The 14,847-nt window shown below is 39.5% G+C and overlaps 1 protein-coding gene across 2 annotated transcripts in view; it reads left to right on the forward strand.

The window, feature by feature from the left end:
- Positions 1-14,847, forward strand: part of LOC136857400 (ecto-NOX disulfide-thiol exchanger 2) — a 152,677-nt gene that overhangs the window by 19,549 nt on the left and 118,281 nt on the right. For both annotated transcript variants that reach the window (XM_067136038.2, XM_067136039.2), the window contains exons 2-3: positions 6,673-6,936; positions 11,299-11,759. In XM_067136038.2, coding sequence (XP_066992139.1) covers positions 6,673-6,936; positions 11,299-11,759 — 725 coding nt within the window. The remainder of the gene's footprint in view (positions 1-6,672; positions 6,937-11,298; positions 11,760-14,847) is intronic.

Here is a 14,847-nt window from a genome sequence, read left to right on the forward strand (position 1 = left end):
CATACAGTATAGCCAAACATGAGGCTAAGAAAGCTGTAGCTGAAGTTAGGCGCAATCAGTATAACGACCTGTATGCAACACTGGACTCACAGGAAGAAGAGAGAACTATGTTTTCACCACAGATCTTTCTTTTAGAAAGACCATCAGTGTTACTAAGTTTTCAAAGCACAGTAATTAAAGGATTTGAAAAGTCTTGAAACTACAAACACTGTGTTGAATATTACATTTCTTCAGCATGTTCATTGGAATCGGCACTGCTTGATGCTGTTAAATCACCATAAAACTAATGGTAAAATGGTGGAATGAGCAGGAAACAAGGTTGGTAGTTCATCCATCAGTATAGTAATATAATAGGATACAGCTGTAGGATCTCTGTGATGTTTAGGTCCAGCCATGTTTAGATGTGGGATAGCTCCATCTGGCACTGAGAGTCTTGCCAACTTCAGGCGGTTGAAGCACTGGCCTTCTGATCCCAACTTGGCAGGTTCGATCCTGGCTCAGTCTGGTGGTATTTGAAGGTGTTCAAATACGCCAGCCTCGCATCGGTAGATTTACTAGCACTAGGACTAAATTCCGGCACCTCGGCATCTCCAAAAACTGTAAAAGTAGTTAGTGGGACATAAAGCAAATAATATTATTATTATTATTATTATTATTATTATTATTATTATTATTATTATTATTATTATTATTATTATTATTATTATTATTATTAGTCTTACCAACTCACAATGCGAGGCTTTTCGTAACTGCCTGTGAATGGCAGGTGGGATACCTCGCATACTTGAGATTTCAGCTCTTAACACAAATACCCTAAAAACTCATTTTTTCATATTTGTGGGTTAGCTTCCGGCATTATGCCCCTCAGTTATGAAACTGGTACAGTGTGCTATGAACTAAACGTGAGTTGAACATTTGTGGCAGAGAAAAAAAAAAAATTCTCTACAGGAGCCATGGCGAAAATGTGATTGTGTACCAAAGTAATGCAACGTGCATAGCGCCTATCTAGCAGGAAGGAAACCCAAAAGGGAAATGAAGCTACAGTCTGACGGATGTTCATTATATATATGGTATGTACAGAAAATATAATTTTTTACAGTACAGGGCTACAAAGGTATGGGTGTAAGTTTAGTACAGAGAAGAGCATACGGTATCCATCTTCTAAGAAGAATGAAAAATATGGGATACATAAGCCTAAACTTAATTGACTTCAGACCTTCCTTGCGCATTTCAAATCGGAATATATATATAATTTTTTTTACAACTTGCTTTACGTTGCACTGGCACAGATAGGTCTTGTGGTGATGATGGGATAGAAAAGACCTAGGAGTGGGGAGGAATCGGCCGTGACCATAATTAAGGTATAGCCCCAGCATTTGCCTGGTGTGAAAATGGGAAACCACAGAATACTCTCTTTAGGACTGCTGACAGTGGGGCTTGAACCCACTATCTCCCGGGTGCAAGCTCACAGCTGCGGGCTCCTAACCGCATGGCCAACTTAGAAGCTATTTATTCGCAGTCCTAATTGATCAGAATGGTGTTTGTCATTAGTGATCTACATTTGGTTTTCATTGTTGAAAATAATTGTTCACGAACATAAGTTGTCGTGTACATGGCTTCAACGGAAATCATGAATAACTGAATGAAGCTGTGGATACTTCTCTTTGGACAAAGATTTGAAAATGTCCACATCTGTCAAGTCCTTGACCTACTTCTAGTTTTCTTGCTAATCTCACATTGTAACATTGTAACCTCACAGATTCCTGTCTAAAGCAGCAATTTTTATATTCTCCTCTCTGATGCCTTCGCCCGGAAGGACGTGGATTCGAATCCCCATCAGGAAGTCTTACAATTTAAGAAATGAGATTTCCACTTCCGAAGGTGCATATGGCCGTGGGGGGCAAAGGCGGCCGGGCGTAGAGCTAACCACTCTACCTCATCAAGTGCCGAGGTTACGAATAGTGGAAGCCTTTACCTTCCACCACTCCCAGGGCCTTCATGGTCTGTATGGAGATGACTTTGCTTTTTTTTTTCTCTGATGCCTGTTGTTGGAAGGTCTTTTCGGACTATTCAGTGCTGTGTTGGTTTCCTCTTGCCTTCCTGGGGTAACCATTGGACTACATTCTTTGAATATTTATTTTCTGGCAATTTTAGAGTGTGTCCCACTAGACACATCTTGGTTCTCACAATATCCTCTAACTGGACATGTTTTACTGGCATAAATCACTGTTGGAATGACAGTTGCCCTATAAAACTGTAGTTTGGTGTTGGTTCTTAATGTTCTTGTTGACCAAATAGGTTTTAAGCATTGAAATGCTGTTGTAGCTTTGTCATTTCTGTAGGTGACATATATGCTACCACACAACAATCTTGTGAGAGAATACTACCATGGTACACAATGGATAGTGAGGTGGAATGTAATTGCAAGTCACATTTTTGCTGCGGCTGCTGTAAGGGAGTAAGAATTTCAGCAAAGAAACTTGTAGAATTTTCAAGTGTAGTAGAATGCAAATTTGTGACTACGACTTTGTACGAACATGGATTCACATGATAGACTGAAAGGAAGGAATTCATTTTCTATTTTGAAAGTTTTCTGTGCGCTTATTCAGGCAAACTCAGACAATGCTGATAATACAGTAATATGTGACTCATAACTAGGTGTTCGTTTATCTGTGCTAAGGCCCGTGCCTGATGGTCTTAAGACACATTTAACTATTTAAGGCAGATACTTCTTGAGAGGTGTAATGAAAGGAATATTTTGCACTCTGAGCAAAAGACTGCTCCAGAAGTGGATTTTATTTCATGAGAATTGATCACTTGTTTCTTTTTTCTGTCCAGTATGAAGCTGAGCATATAAAGTAGCTTTGGTTGTGAGGTCATGCAAGGTTAATGGAAGAGGATAAGTTACTAAGGCCAGGAGGTTAAGAGAAACAGAGGGAGACGAGGCAGGTATGGTTAGACTGGCTTTAAAGTGATTTAATGATAAAAATAATTGATTGTTGATTGAGGAAAAGGGAAGGAAGTTCCTCAAAGATTTTAGGTCCTAAGAAAGTGTCAAGAGGATTTTGTCTTCCACCTGAGGAACTGTATGTGAGAGTCGAAAAGATCACCGCCGCTATGAAGAAACTAAGGTTAATCTTTTATGGTCACCTGAAGAGAATGAACACGGAGAGATTAGCACGCAAACTGCTCACTTTACAGAAAAAATAGAAATCTCATCCCTGCTGGCTGAAGAAGGTGCACAAAAACATGCGGGTAAATGCTATAAGACCAGAGGACATATTGCAGGGGACCATCTTTAGGAAGAAAGTTGCGGGATGATCCAGAGAAAGAACCTGTTAAACTGCAGAACATCTCGGCAGAAGAAGGAGCATGAGGTTGAATAGCCTTTGGTTACTATGTAAACAAAAGAGGTGTAAGCCTAAGAAAGAAAGGTGGGTAGTTTGTGTAACCGTAGCCAACAGTTGGCTGTATCGATGTAAATAAATAAATAAATAAATAAATAAATAAATAAATAAATAAATAATCATTTCTAGCCTGGTGCAGCCGATGTAAGACTGATTCACAGACGAGGGTGGACGGCATCTGACATGTATAGGAAACCGCGTGTTGTTATAGAGGTGTGGGAGTTGTAGGGCTGTTGGGGATAGTACAGACACCCAGTCCCCGGGCCATTGGAATTAACCATTGAAAATTAAAATCTCCGACCCAGTTAGGAATAGAACCTTTCAGCCATTCAGCCTAGGAGTGGACGATTTAATGATAAGCGTGAAACTAAACGAAGCCACAGAGTTGTTTACAAATAGAGCATTGTGGAGATGCTTAGTTAATTCACAGAAGCTTGTAGAGTGAATGCTGAAAGGTGTGACAGTCTGTATACACTATCTGTGAAACTTTTAGTGGCACTTCGTTTTACGGGGGTGAGGGGCAAGGAGGGATCTTAAGCAGTTCCATAGTACTGCCAGCTGAATGGAACTGAAATCTGAATCAAATCAGTAGTACGATTGATATGAATTTTTCAAACCTTTATATTGCTAAAGCCCGCAACTATATTGCGCACAAATCATATCTTGTTCTGAATTTTTGTTTATTAGTCATTATAATATTGAACATAAAAAAATACTGGCCTACCTCCTTTTACCAGCGTGCCTAGAGATTCACCAGGGTGAGAGTCAGAAAATGTTTTAATCTTCTTAATCTTGAAAACAGATTTTTCCTACATGCAACAGTTCGTTCAGTCAACATACTGAAGGGGGAGAGCAACTTTTTTCTGCATCAGCAGCCTGCTAATTTCGCTGTTATATTTCTACCCTTGCTGTGTTGAGTCCGTGATGTTCATTTTCGAGTAGGAGTTCTAAGGCAGCTTTTACACTGCAGGCGGAGAGGAGCATGTCCGAACTGGGAGAGCCCTAGCCTAGCGAGCGAGTATTCACAACTGGGACATTGGAATGTCTCTACCATCAGCTGTTGTTTCATTGCTTCTAGACAGCCCATGGTGGGAAATTAGTGGAAAAAGGAGACATTATTGCGTTCATGACTTGAATGGTGAGCATGAGAAGTATGGAGAATTTCATACGTTATATGAGGATGTTCGTAATGATGAACTTTTCTGGAGATACTTTGGAATGAGTACGAAGACATTTGACTACATACTTGAGGCTATATGTGCTACCATAGCCAAACAAAACACCTTTTCAAATGTATCAAGGTAATGCGAACGAGATACACAGTATTCTAACAGCACGTATGATGATTTGCAGCTCCAGACGGTCCAATCGACCCTCCTGCGCCTCTGTTGCAGGTTGCATTCCCGGCTGCATTGGTGCTGGTGCTATTCATGCCCAGCCGCAAAAATGCTCTCAAAACAAACAAGTTTGTTTCAACTTGCTCGGCTTGGCCATGTCCATGTCGGTCTGGACTTTCTCGGCTTTCACTTTGAATGGCCCCACACTGTTACATGTATTTGTTTCAATGACGGAATCGATTCGACCCGGACACGCTGCGCTCCGCCTGCAGTGTGAAAGCCTTTTATGGTAGTTGGATTTTCTTCCATTTCATTAGGTTTCAAAAGTTCAGTATTCACCTATAAGTTATTTTTTTGCTTTGCTGTATAAATAACAGTAGTATTCAAAATTTTGCAATTAAACTCAATGTCTAATGGCAATGCATAATCCATTCATTTTTTATGTCAGAGGTTGCCAATCCATATCTCAGAATATAACAACATTCTACCGGCTCAGCACTAGGGAGTCGAAGTGTCACTAAAAGTTTTGCAGATAGGATGTACCCTTATGTACAGGGTTATTCAAAAAGAAGGAACAGATTTCAAACATTTCTTCTGAACTACAAAAGGTTGAACCACAATTCCAAGGTTCCCTGACAGACAAAGGTTTAAAATTTGAACAATCCATGTAGAAGTGCCGCTGTTGCAAGTTCCAATCTCCAAAATCATTATTATTTCATCTTTGTAAAATGACAACAGGAAAAAGCATTTTGTGTGTTGCAATTAGCAAAACTAGTCTATTATTGGAGTTCAACGTGATTTTTGCCGTCAGTTTAATAAACAACCACCTCGGCATAAGCAGATTTACCAGTGGCATCAAAAGTTCTTAGAAGATGGTTGCATCTGTAAAGGGAAAAGCAAGGGACATCCACGTACATTGAATGAAAATGTTGAGTGTATTCGTGCAGTTTATGAAAGGAGTCTAAAGAAATCCACAACACGAGGAAGCAAGGAACTTAACATTCCTCAACCAACGATATGGTGAGTTCTGAAACACCATCTGCACCTGAAGGTGTACAAACTGCAGTTATTGCAGAAATTGCATCCAGACGACTAGCACAAAAGTACGAATTTTGCATTAGCATGCTAGATGATGTGGAAGAAAATCATCTTTCTGAATTATTAATTTTTTCAGATGAATGCACTTTTCATCTTTCTGGTAAAGTTATTCCGCATAATGCTAGAATTTGGGCAAGTGAAAATCCTACGACAGTTATTGAACATGAAAGAGATTCACCGAAGGTGAACGTCTTCTGTACCATATCTGTAAAGAAAGTTTATGGATCTTTCTTCTTCATGGAGAAAACTGTGACAGGACTAACCTATCTAGACATGCTTCAAAACTGGTTATTGCCTCAAATGGAAGATGATTCCGAAGACTTCGTGAAAGGTGGTGCCCTGCCTCATTTCTCTCAGCACGTTTGACGTTACCTAAATGACACCATTCCAGGGCGTTGGATTGGAAGAGGAGGAGCAGAAGAGAACCTTCATCATCTGTGGCTTCCCAGGTCTCCAGACCTCGCTCCTTGTGATTTTATTCTGTAGGGTTACGTAAAAGACCGTGTGTTTATCCCCCCTATGCCTAACACACTTGAAAGTTTTTCAGCATCGAATTGTTGAAGCTGTGAATTCGATAACTAGAGACCATCTGCTTCGTGTGTGGCAAGAAATGAGCCACCGTTTTGGTATTTGTCATGCAGCACATGGTGCTCATATTGAAACCTTACAAAAGTGAAAATTGAACTCTTTCTCTTTCCAGGAACATTGGAATTGTGTTTCTGTCTTTTGTAGTTTGGAAGAAATAAATGTTTGAAATCAGTTCCTTCTATTTGAATAACCCTGTATGTATGTTTAGGAGTGCTTTATTATATTGTGTAACTTGTTTTCAGATCCACCTCCTCCGCCACCCCCCATGACGCCAATGCCCATGGGGATGATGGGACCGCAGCAAGGGATGGCTATGACAGGTCCAATGGGAGGACCTATGGGTGCTCCCATGGGGTACATCATGCCAGGGCAGACAGCTCAGCCTGCTCCTCCTGGAACTCACCAACAGCAGCAGATCCAACAGCTGCAGCAACTGAATCCAGCTGTCAATGACGCTCCCCTGGAGTTTAACATGAACAAGAATAAGCCACCAATGCCTATCTCAGGTTTGTTCTCATATAAAGCTGTTGCATTTGATTTACAGTTTGTGTCCTTATTATCTCCAGGTTATACAGCTAAAATGTTCACCTCAGATAACTCGTAAACAAAGATATCGAAAGTCTGTTTTCATTTTCAGTAATTCAACGAAGGGCATAATCAGACTTGCTGTACTTGTGCAGTGTGACAATATCTGCTAAGATAATGGTGCTAAACAACACTGTTTTCTACAACTAGGATTATAGATATTTGTGTTGCAAATTCAGGGACATTTATTTTCAAAATTCGACAATTACTTTTTGAGGAAATGGAATGTCTTCAAATGAATGGGGTGCCCTAAAAGTCATCACTTAACCATTTTTCCTTTATGTAATACCTACGGTGAATTAAAGGTTTTAGGTCAAACAGCGGTATGGTAGTATATTTGTAGGCACCGTAGAGCAAATACGTAGGTGTCAGAAGAAGGTAAGGGAAGGTAAGCACGTGCCATGGTTGCCTGGTTAGTGATCCAGTCGAATTGCCCCATAACAAAGGTTGTTGTGGTGATTATTGTTTTAAGAGGAAGTACAACTAGGCAAACATCCACTATATAACACTAATCAGAGAGAGAAAAAAATGGAAGGGATCCAACACTTCAAAAATGAAGATATCGGCCAAAAAAGACTAGAGCCACGGAGGGCGTGAAAACGAAAGTCTCCCTAGGCCTCGAGTGCTCTAATACCGTCGGGGTCAGAAAAGAACAAGAGTTGACCAAGGGACAAAATCTTGTTGCCAGATCCAGATATTGTGTAACTCTGGTGGCAGAGTTATTAGAGATGTGCATCGACAACTGATCTCCATTATCGACTAATTGGGTGATGGGACCTTCAAACTATCGAGTGAATAGTAAAATATTTTCAGTAATTTTTTGTGTATCACAGTCAGTGGTTTCATGTCTAAACATTCAAATGTTTCTACTCATAAACTCTGTAAAAGAAAAGTTTACAGCTGTACATTTCCGAATTAGATACAAAAATGTAATTGACCAATAATTAGAAATTGCTAGTCCAGACAGAGAACGTTACATCACGTGACTTACAGATTCATACAGACCTTTATAACCAGATAGTTAAGTCCACTCAATTAGGAATAGGAAGTTGGACTGCCTGGAGATCAGAGCATCGTATCCTACTACTGACGACAATCGCTATCCTTGGTATAGTTTTTCCATGGGTTTTCTACACTCACTCCTGGCGAAGTCCTTGGGCACAGATGATCAGATGTACATAAGACTGATAACCAGATATGTCCCTGATATGAACCAATATGAATACAAATGGTGTTTTTTCTTGCTCCTGGTTAAATAAGGAACCGTGGAGGGACAATAATGAGGCTCTATCCCTGAACATTGCAAACAATAATTCACTTCTGCTGTGCCATTGGAATTGACAGGAGTCCGATTGAATTCAGTCGACTTGTTTTGTAGTAGAATATGACAATTGTTGAAACGATCAGCTAGTTCGATAGTTATTACATAAATATACTATGGGGGACGGTTTGGTCTGCCCTGTCAATATATTATCAAGTTCCTAATTTTGTACAATTATTTCACTCGTACATGTTTTGGGAGCCCCCAGTCCCTTCATCAGCGATTTCTACCTCATAAAGCAAGATTACCCAAATCTTAAGATCCAACATTATTCAGCTATATATACAAAATCGTCAATATATAACCTTATTTTAGTACACACACACACTCTCTCTCTCTCTCTCTCTCTCTCTAAACATTTCGTGACAATGTTTATGTAATAGAACACTTTAAAACACTTATAAAATGTCCAGCTGGGGCTTATCCACTAGTAGCCTCAGGTCGCTGCAACTATGTTGGCCGGTGAGCGAGTAGACTTCCTTCACTCCAACAATATACCATAAGAAGACCGCTATCAACAAATTTAAGGACATGATGGTAGGTTTGATCCACACTGTCAAAATTTCAGCCGAACACCAACATAGCACTCGCTATTCCATTCAACCAGATATAATCAATTACGCATTTAGAACTTAAGACGTCTAGGGACCGAAAATGGTCAAATTTGTGAAATCCAATAGTTATTAGCCGGTAGTGCACATCTCTACAAATGATTAATTTTCAGGGAAGGGTGTATCTGAAACAATGAAACCTGTTGCTCTTTTTTTTTTTTTTTAATGGGAGCTGGTGCATTTGTTTACATGAGACTCATACTGAGGTAAACTTGCATATGATTTTTAGGTGATCTGTTTTTATAAGCATCTTCATCATCCAACTCCATTTTCCTGGGTGTGGTGTACAAGTGCTTGACATCTCTTCTTGTCAGCATACTTCTGTTTAGGGATATCCTCCCATTTGAGACCTCTCCCCTCCACATCTGATTTCATTGTCTCTATCCAGCATTTCATTGTGCTTTCCCTTGGTCTTTTTCCTTGGACAGTAAGGTCAAAGTATTTTCTGGCATGTCTCTTGTTCTTCATTCTCATATGCCAATACAACTGAAGTCTATGCTTCTTTATTATACTGGTAATAGGGGCCTCATTTTCAGCTGCCCTCCTGTTTACTTCAATCCTGATTTTGTCTTTGTCGCCATAAGACCTATCTGTGTCGGTGCGACTTAAAACAACTTGTAAAAAAAGAAATTGACATGTAGAGAAGTTTGATTCATAGTTCTAATGAATCTCATTTCTATTGCCTGAATTTTGCTGTAGTCATCGGTTAGTAAAGTACATGCCTCTTAACCATATGTGAGAATTGGTAGGAAGTAGTTGTGGTACAAGGTTGTTTTTGCTGTCTTATTTTGCAGCCCCAGTGTAGATTTCTGATTTGATTGTAAAAGTTTGATTATTTCTGTATCCTGCTGAGTCTTGCCTGCTTGAGGGTATTGTCTTTGTAGATTATGCTTCTGAGGTACTTGATGTCTCCTGCAGGCTTTCGTGACTATGGTAAGTGTCCGGCTCCATGGCTAAATGGTTAGTGTGCTGGCCTTTGGTCACAGGGGTCCCGGATTCGATTTCCGGCAGGGTCGGGAATTTTAACCATAATTGGTTAATTTCGCTGGCACGGGGGCAGGGTGTATGTGTCGTCATCATCATTTCATCCTCGTCATGACACGCAGGTCGCCTATGGGAGTCAAATCATAAGACCTGCATCTGGCGAGCTGAACTTGTCCTTGGACATTCCCGGCACTAAAAGCCATATGCTATTTCATGGTAAGAACCCTGCGCGGATATACAAAATATTATCCGCATCCACACTTCCTTCATCCATGTATATTGTAAATATTTAACTACAGTATGTTACACTTAAGGTACTGAAACTGATGGATCTGTTAACATAATACAATAGGCCTGATACCTGACAACAGAACCCTGCAGTGACAGGTTTATAGGGGATTTTCTCTTGCGACAACTAGCAATGTATGGATCTTTGTTCCTTCCTTCCACTAATTGAGGGCAGGAGCCAATTAGGCTTATGTCAGATTTACGGCTTTATGGTCGCAAGGCTCTTTATATGTCACCATTCTCTCAAGGATTGCCTAACCACAAGCACAAATAAAAGTATACCTGAGCGAAAATTAATAAATTTCATTCTTTAGAAATTATCAGCAAAATTATCTGCACTGCCATACAGTTTGCATCCGCCAAGATACTAAAGATACTAACTTCTCAGATATTCGCATCTGTGCAGGGCTCTAACCATGGTGAGCTGTAAAGCAAACTTTTGGGTGGTTCCACCGCATCAAGCTTTTATCGTTTGCTGAAATTTTCCATGCAGGTGCAACTGGCATCTTCATAGTAAACCAGTTTTTCTGAATAAAAATGTCCTGTATTTTATAGTTTCTTTCTGAATTGAATGTAAAGCAGCCATCATTTGCATTGAAGAGATAAAATCAAATAAAAAAGTTACTGGTTAAATCAATGCTGCATAGCATGTTTTGATTAGGGGCTTGTCTTATAAGCGTAAAGTTGCAATATCAAATTCCAGTGCAGATGATTGACAATGACCAAAGCAGTTGAACTGAGATCATAGTCTGCTCAGGATGAATACTGTATCTGATTATAGTTTGGTAATTTTAGGACCGAGCTTGATAGCTGCAGTCGCTTAAGTACAGCCGGTATCCAGTAATCGGGAGATGGTGGGTTCGAGCCCCACTCTCGGCAGCCCTGAAGATGGTCTTCCATGGTTTCCCATTTTCACACCAGACAAATACCGGGGCTGTACCTTAATTAAGGCCACGACCGCTTCCTTCCAATTCCTAGGCCTTTCCTATCCCATTGTCGTCATGAGACCTATCTGTGTCGGTGCGATGTAAAGCAAATAGCAAAAAGGTAATTTAAGGCGATATTCTTGTTGTTTTCAGGTGAGGAACGAACTCCTGGTCGTGCATCAGAAGAAACTGGAAGTAGCAACAGTAACAACAATAGCAGTAATAGCAACAACAACAATAGCAACAACAGTAACGAGAGCAGCCGTAGAGAGCGTCGTAATCGAAGGGACAGAGATCGTGAACGAGACAGGGAAAGAGAAAGAGAGCGTGAGAGAGACCGTGAGCGCAGGGAGGAGCGAGAAGGATCCGAGGGAAACTCCTTACAGCAACAGGCTCCTCCGCAGCCGGCTCCTGTCGTTGTGAACAACAGTCTGCAGTCGCCCACACAGATGGCACCCCAGCCCCAGGCACTGGGACCGGCGGGGCCACCTAACAACATGTGGGGAGGGATGATGGGGCCCATGGGTTATCCCATGATGGGTATGAACATGAACATGATGGGAGGTGGCATGATGGGAGATCCAAGCCTCATGGGCATGGGCCAAATGGGACAGGTGAGTCAGAAGCCAATAAACGAGTGATTATTGACATAGATGTACTATTCAAAAAAGGAAATTTAGAGCGATCCATTGAACTGTGAACCAACTTGTGGTGTTTCTCCACTGAACGCACGTGTGTCTACCTGGTGATGGGGACACAGTTACACCAGCTGCTTCCGGTGTGGATCCGAAAGTTCAGTTCAGTTATTGCATTTGGTATATTATTTTTATTTACTCATGAAATAACACATGGCTCGGTATATGTTTTCTACTGCACAATGTGTATTTCTTTATGATGATTCTAATGTGTTAGCTTGCATAGCTCTTGAAGTTCAAAGATGACTTGTGGAAAGATTCCTGGGTGTAAAAGTTCCGAGCTATACAACAATCCATAATCTTTATAATAAATTTCAGGTTACAGGTGGTATTCAGCACTAAGAAACTAACAGACAGTGTAGGGTTTCCACAGAAGAGAAAAAAAAAGAGAGAGAGCATATCGGTCATTTGGAGAATGGACAGGGTTTTTTTTTTTTTAAAGAGGTGCCAAAAGTGTTTGGACAGTGAAGGTGGCCAGTTTCAGCACCATGTTTCATGAAGATAACAGTTTATAACAAAATTTTGGGGACCTCAGAACTTAATTTGTTATACTGAAATAAATCATTCTTACGAACTCGCCCCTTGCTAAACCTGTTGATCAAAATATGTTATATCAACATGAATTTACACATAAAAAATCTTAATATTGTATTTATTAAATGAGAGGAAAATTAGGACATATATATACATGAAGTAATGATATAAAGTACAGGTACTTGTAAGAAGTTTTCAGCATGTCAAATTTTACCCTGTAAAATTTCCTCCTTATCACACTGATTCCTGTCACTTATAATATCTATTTTTTTTTAGAAATTTGTATGTTGGAATACATGTTTTTTTATGTTACTTATTTGTTACTTATATGTTACTTTGTGTTACTTTCCTCTAATTCAAAATCCTTGGTTCTGTTGCAAAATTCAATTATGTTGTTGAGTACTGCTGTCAAAGTAAACTTAAAATATTTCTTTTAAAAAAAATCCGTATAAACTTTGCCATCATATAGGTTAGACTATTCCTAAAATTTACTATTGAACTTATGGATGTGTTTATTTTATGTATTATGAATAGTTTCGTTTTAGTATTCTTTTATGACATTTATGATATACAGTAAAACAACAAAAAAAGAACGTGTTAAGCAAGAAAAGTACTGCTGAATATGCAAATAAAAACTATCCAACAACGATATAGAAACACTAAATAAAACTTCTTCCGACATGAGAGCATTTTACATCGTGTATCCACGGGTACAATGTAAACTATATGTACCATATTTAAAGATGAGAGGAAAGTATTATTAAAAGGTGTGGAAAACACGAGAGAACAAATATGAAAACTTTGTCTGCTGGGGCTCATAAAATAAGAAGTGCACTGAAAGTTGTGAAGAACACCAAACAACAAATACGAAAACATGTGCACGGGGGGGCTAATAAAAATATCAGAGTATTATTGCAGATCACACTCTTTCTAAAACAAATGTTAGTAGCAGCCTTTTATTTTGGAGCAGGGGGTTATTAAACATTATTCTCTGATCACTCTCTTTGACTGTCAGGAATGACTTTGTCCGCCATTTTGAATCAAACAAAACTTCGACCAACTTAAGTGATGAGTCAAAACTCGAAGGTGCGAGTTCAACATTTGCGACCTCTGTGTGCTTCAAGATGCGGACGCCCACTTTCTGACAGATTTTAATTTTGTCTTCATTAGTAAGGAATTTCATGACTTAGAAGGGCTGAAGTCATACTTCTTCGCTATTTCTCTTTTCTTTCCTCCTTTCTCCACTTCTCGATGTATTTTACATTTTTCTTTTAAAGGAAACTGCTTTCGCTTCTTTTTATCTATATTGGCACAAGAGTTAACTGACGCACTAATACACACGTTGCTTCATGAACAAAAGATAAACAATGAACACGCCATGAGTGTAGAGATGTGAAACCGCAACATTCATTGGTTGATTTTAAATGTGGCGTTCCTAACCCAGCCAATAGCGTTACTTCTTACGTATTGGTTACTTTGACTTCGATATCCAGCTCGACCAATCGCGTACATCTATGGAAAATGGCTACCTGAACCATATTCTGTAAACGCGAATACTGTAATCCAATCTGCGCACCCCAATATTTGAGATATTTTTAATAATAGAAAATTGGCTTTAATTTGCGTTTTATGTATAAGAAATTAATCCTACATAATGATGTTCAGTACTAGTACAACAAAACTGAATAAGATAATCTTCACGTGATGTTGGGTAGGCAACTCGCTCGTCAGAATTGTGATGCATTTGCTTACCTTCCCCTGACTTTTAATCGGGTAATTCCGTCTGTGTGCCGCCTGGTATTAGCTGTACTATAGAGACATATGTGAAATGCGCGGCAATTAAAACAGGATGAATTTCCATTATATTTTGAAGGGAAAAGATGTTAAATATAAGCAAAAACGCTACATTTTAATTCGTTATACTGAAAGTTCGAAATTCGTTACAATGAAATACGTTAACACACATTAAATAGAGAAAAGGGAAGGGGCCTAAAAATAATTTTGCTATTCTGAACATTTCATTAAACTGGCGTTTGTTATAATGGCATTTTTCCTTCTTCTTCTTATTTTATGACCACATAGGATCACTTTAGTCAGTCCATCGTTCAGATCTCTTTGCAGGGATTGTTTGGGCTTTGCCGTCCTCCCAGTACTTCTTCAGACACTCAGATCTTCGTGCCCTTTCCTCAGTTGAAAACATGCGTGTTGTTGGTTTGTTTTGTGTAAGGGTAAAGCGGAGGTTTGTATTCTTGAGTTTTGTATTCAGTTTTATCTTATTTGTGGTGTCTTCTGTTGTAAGACCTATTTCCTTCAGATCCTCTCTTACTTCTCTGATCCGTTTGCATCCTGTTGTGGTATTTTTTGAGACGAGATTGTGTTGTACTAGTTGTTTCAGAAGTCTCGAATCCTGCATTCTCATGATATGTCCAAAGAATCCCAGTCTCCTCTTACGCATAGTATCTGTAATGGGTTC

This window comes from Anabrus simplex, chromosome 1 (assembly GCF_040414725.1).
Source record: "Anabrus simplex isolate iqAnaSimp1 chromosome 1, ASM4041472v1, whole genome shotgun sequence".
In the NCBI taxonomy this organism is placed as follows: Eukaryota; Metazoa; Arthropoda; class Insecta; order Orthoptera; family Tettigoniidae; genus Anabrus; species Anabrus simplex.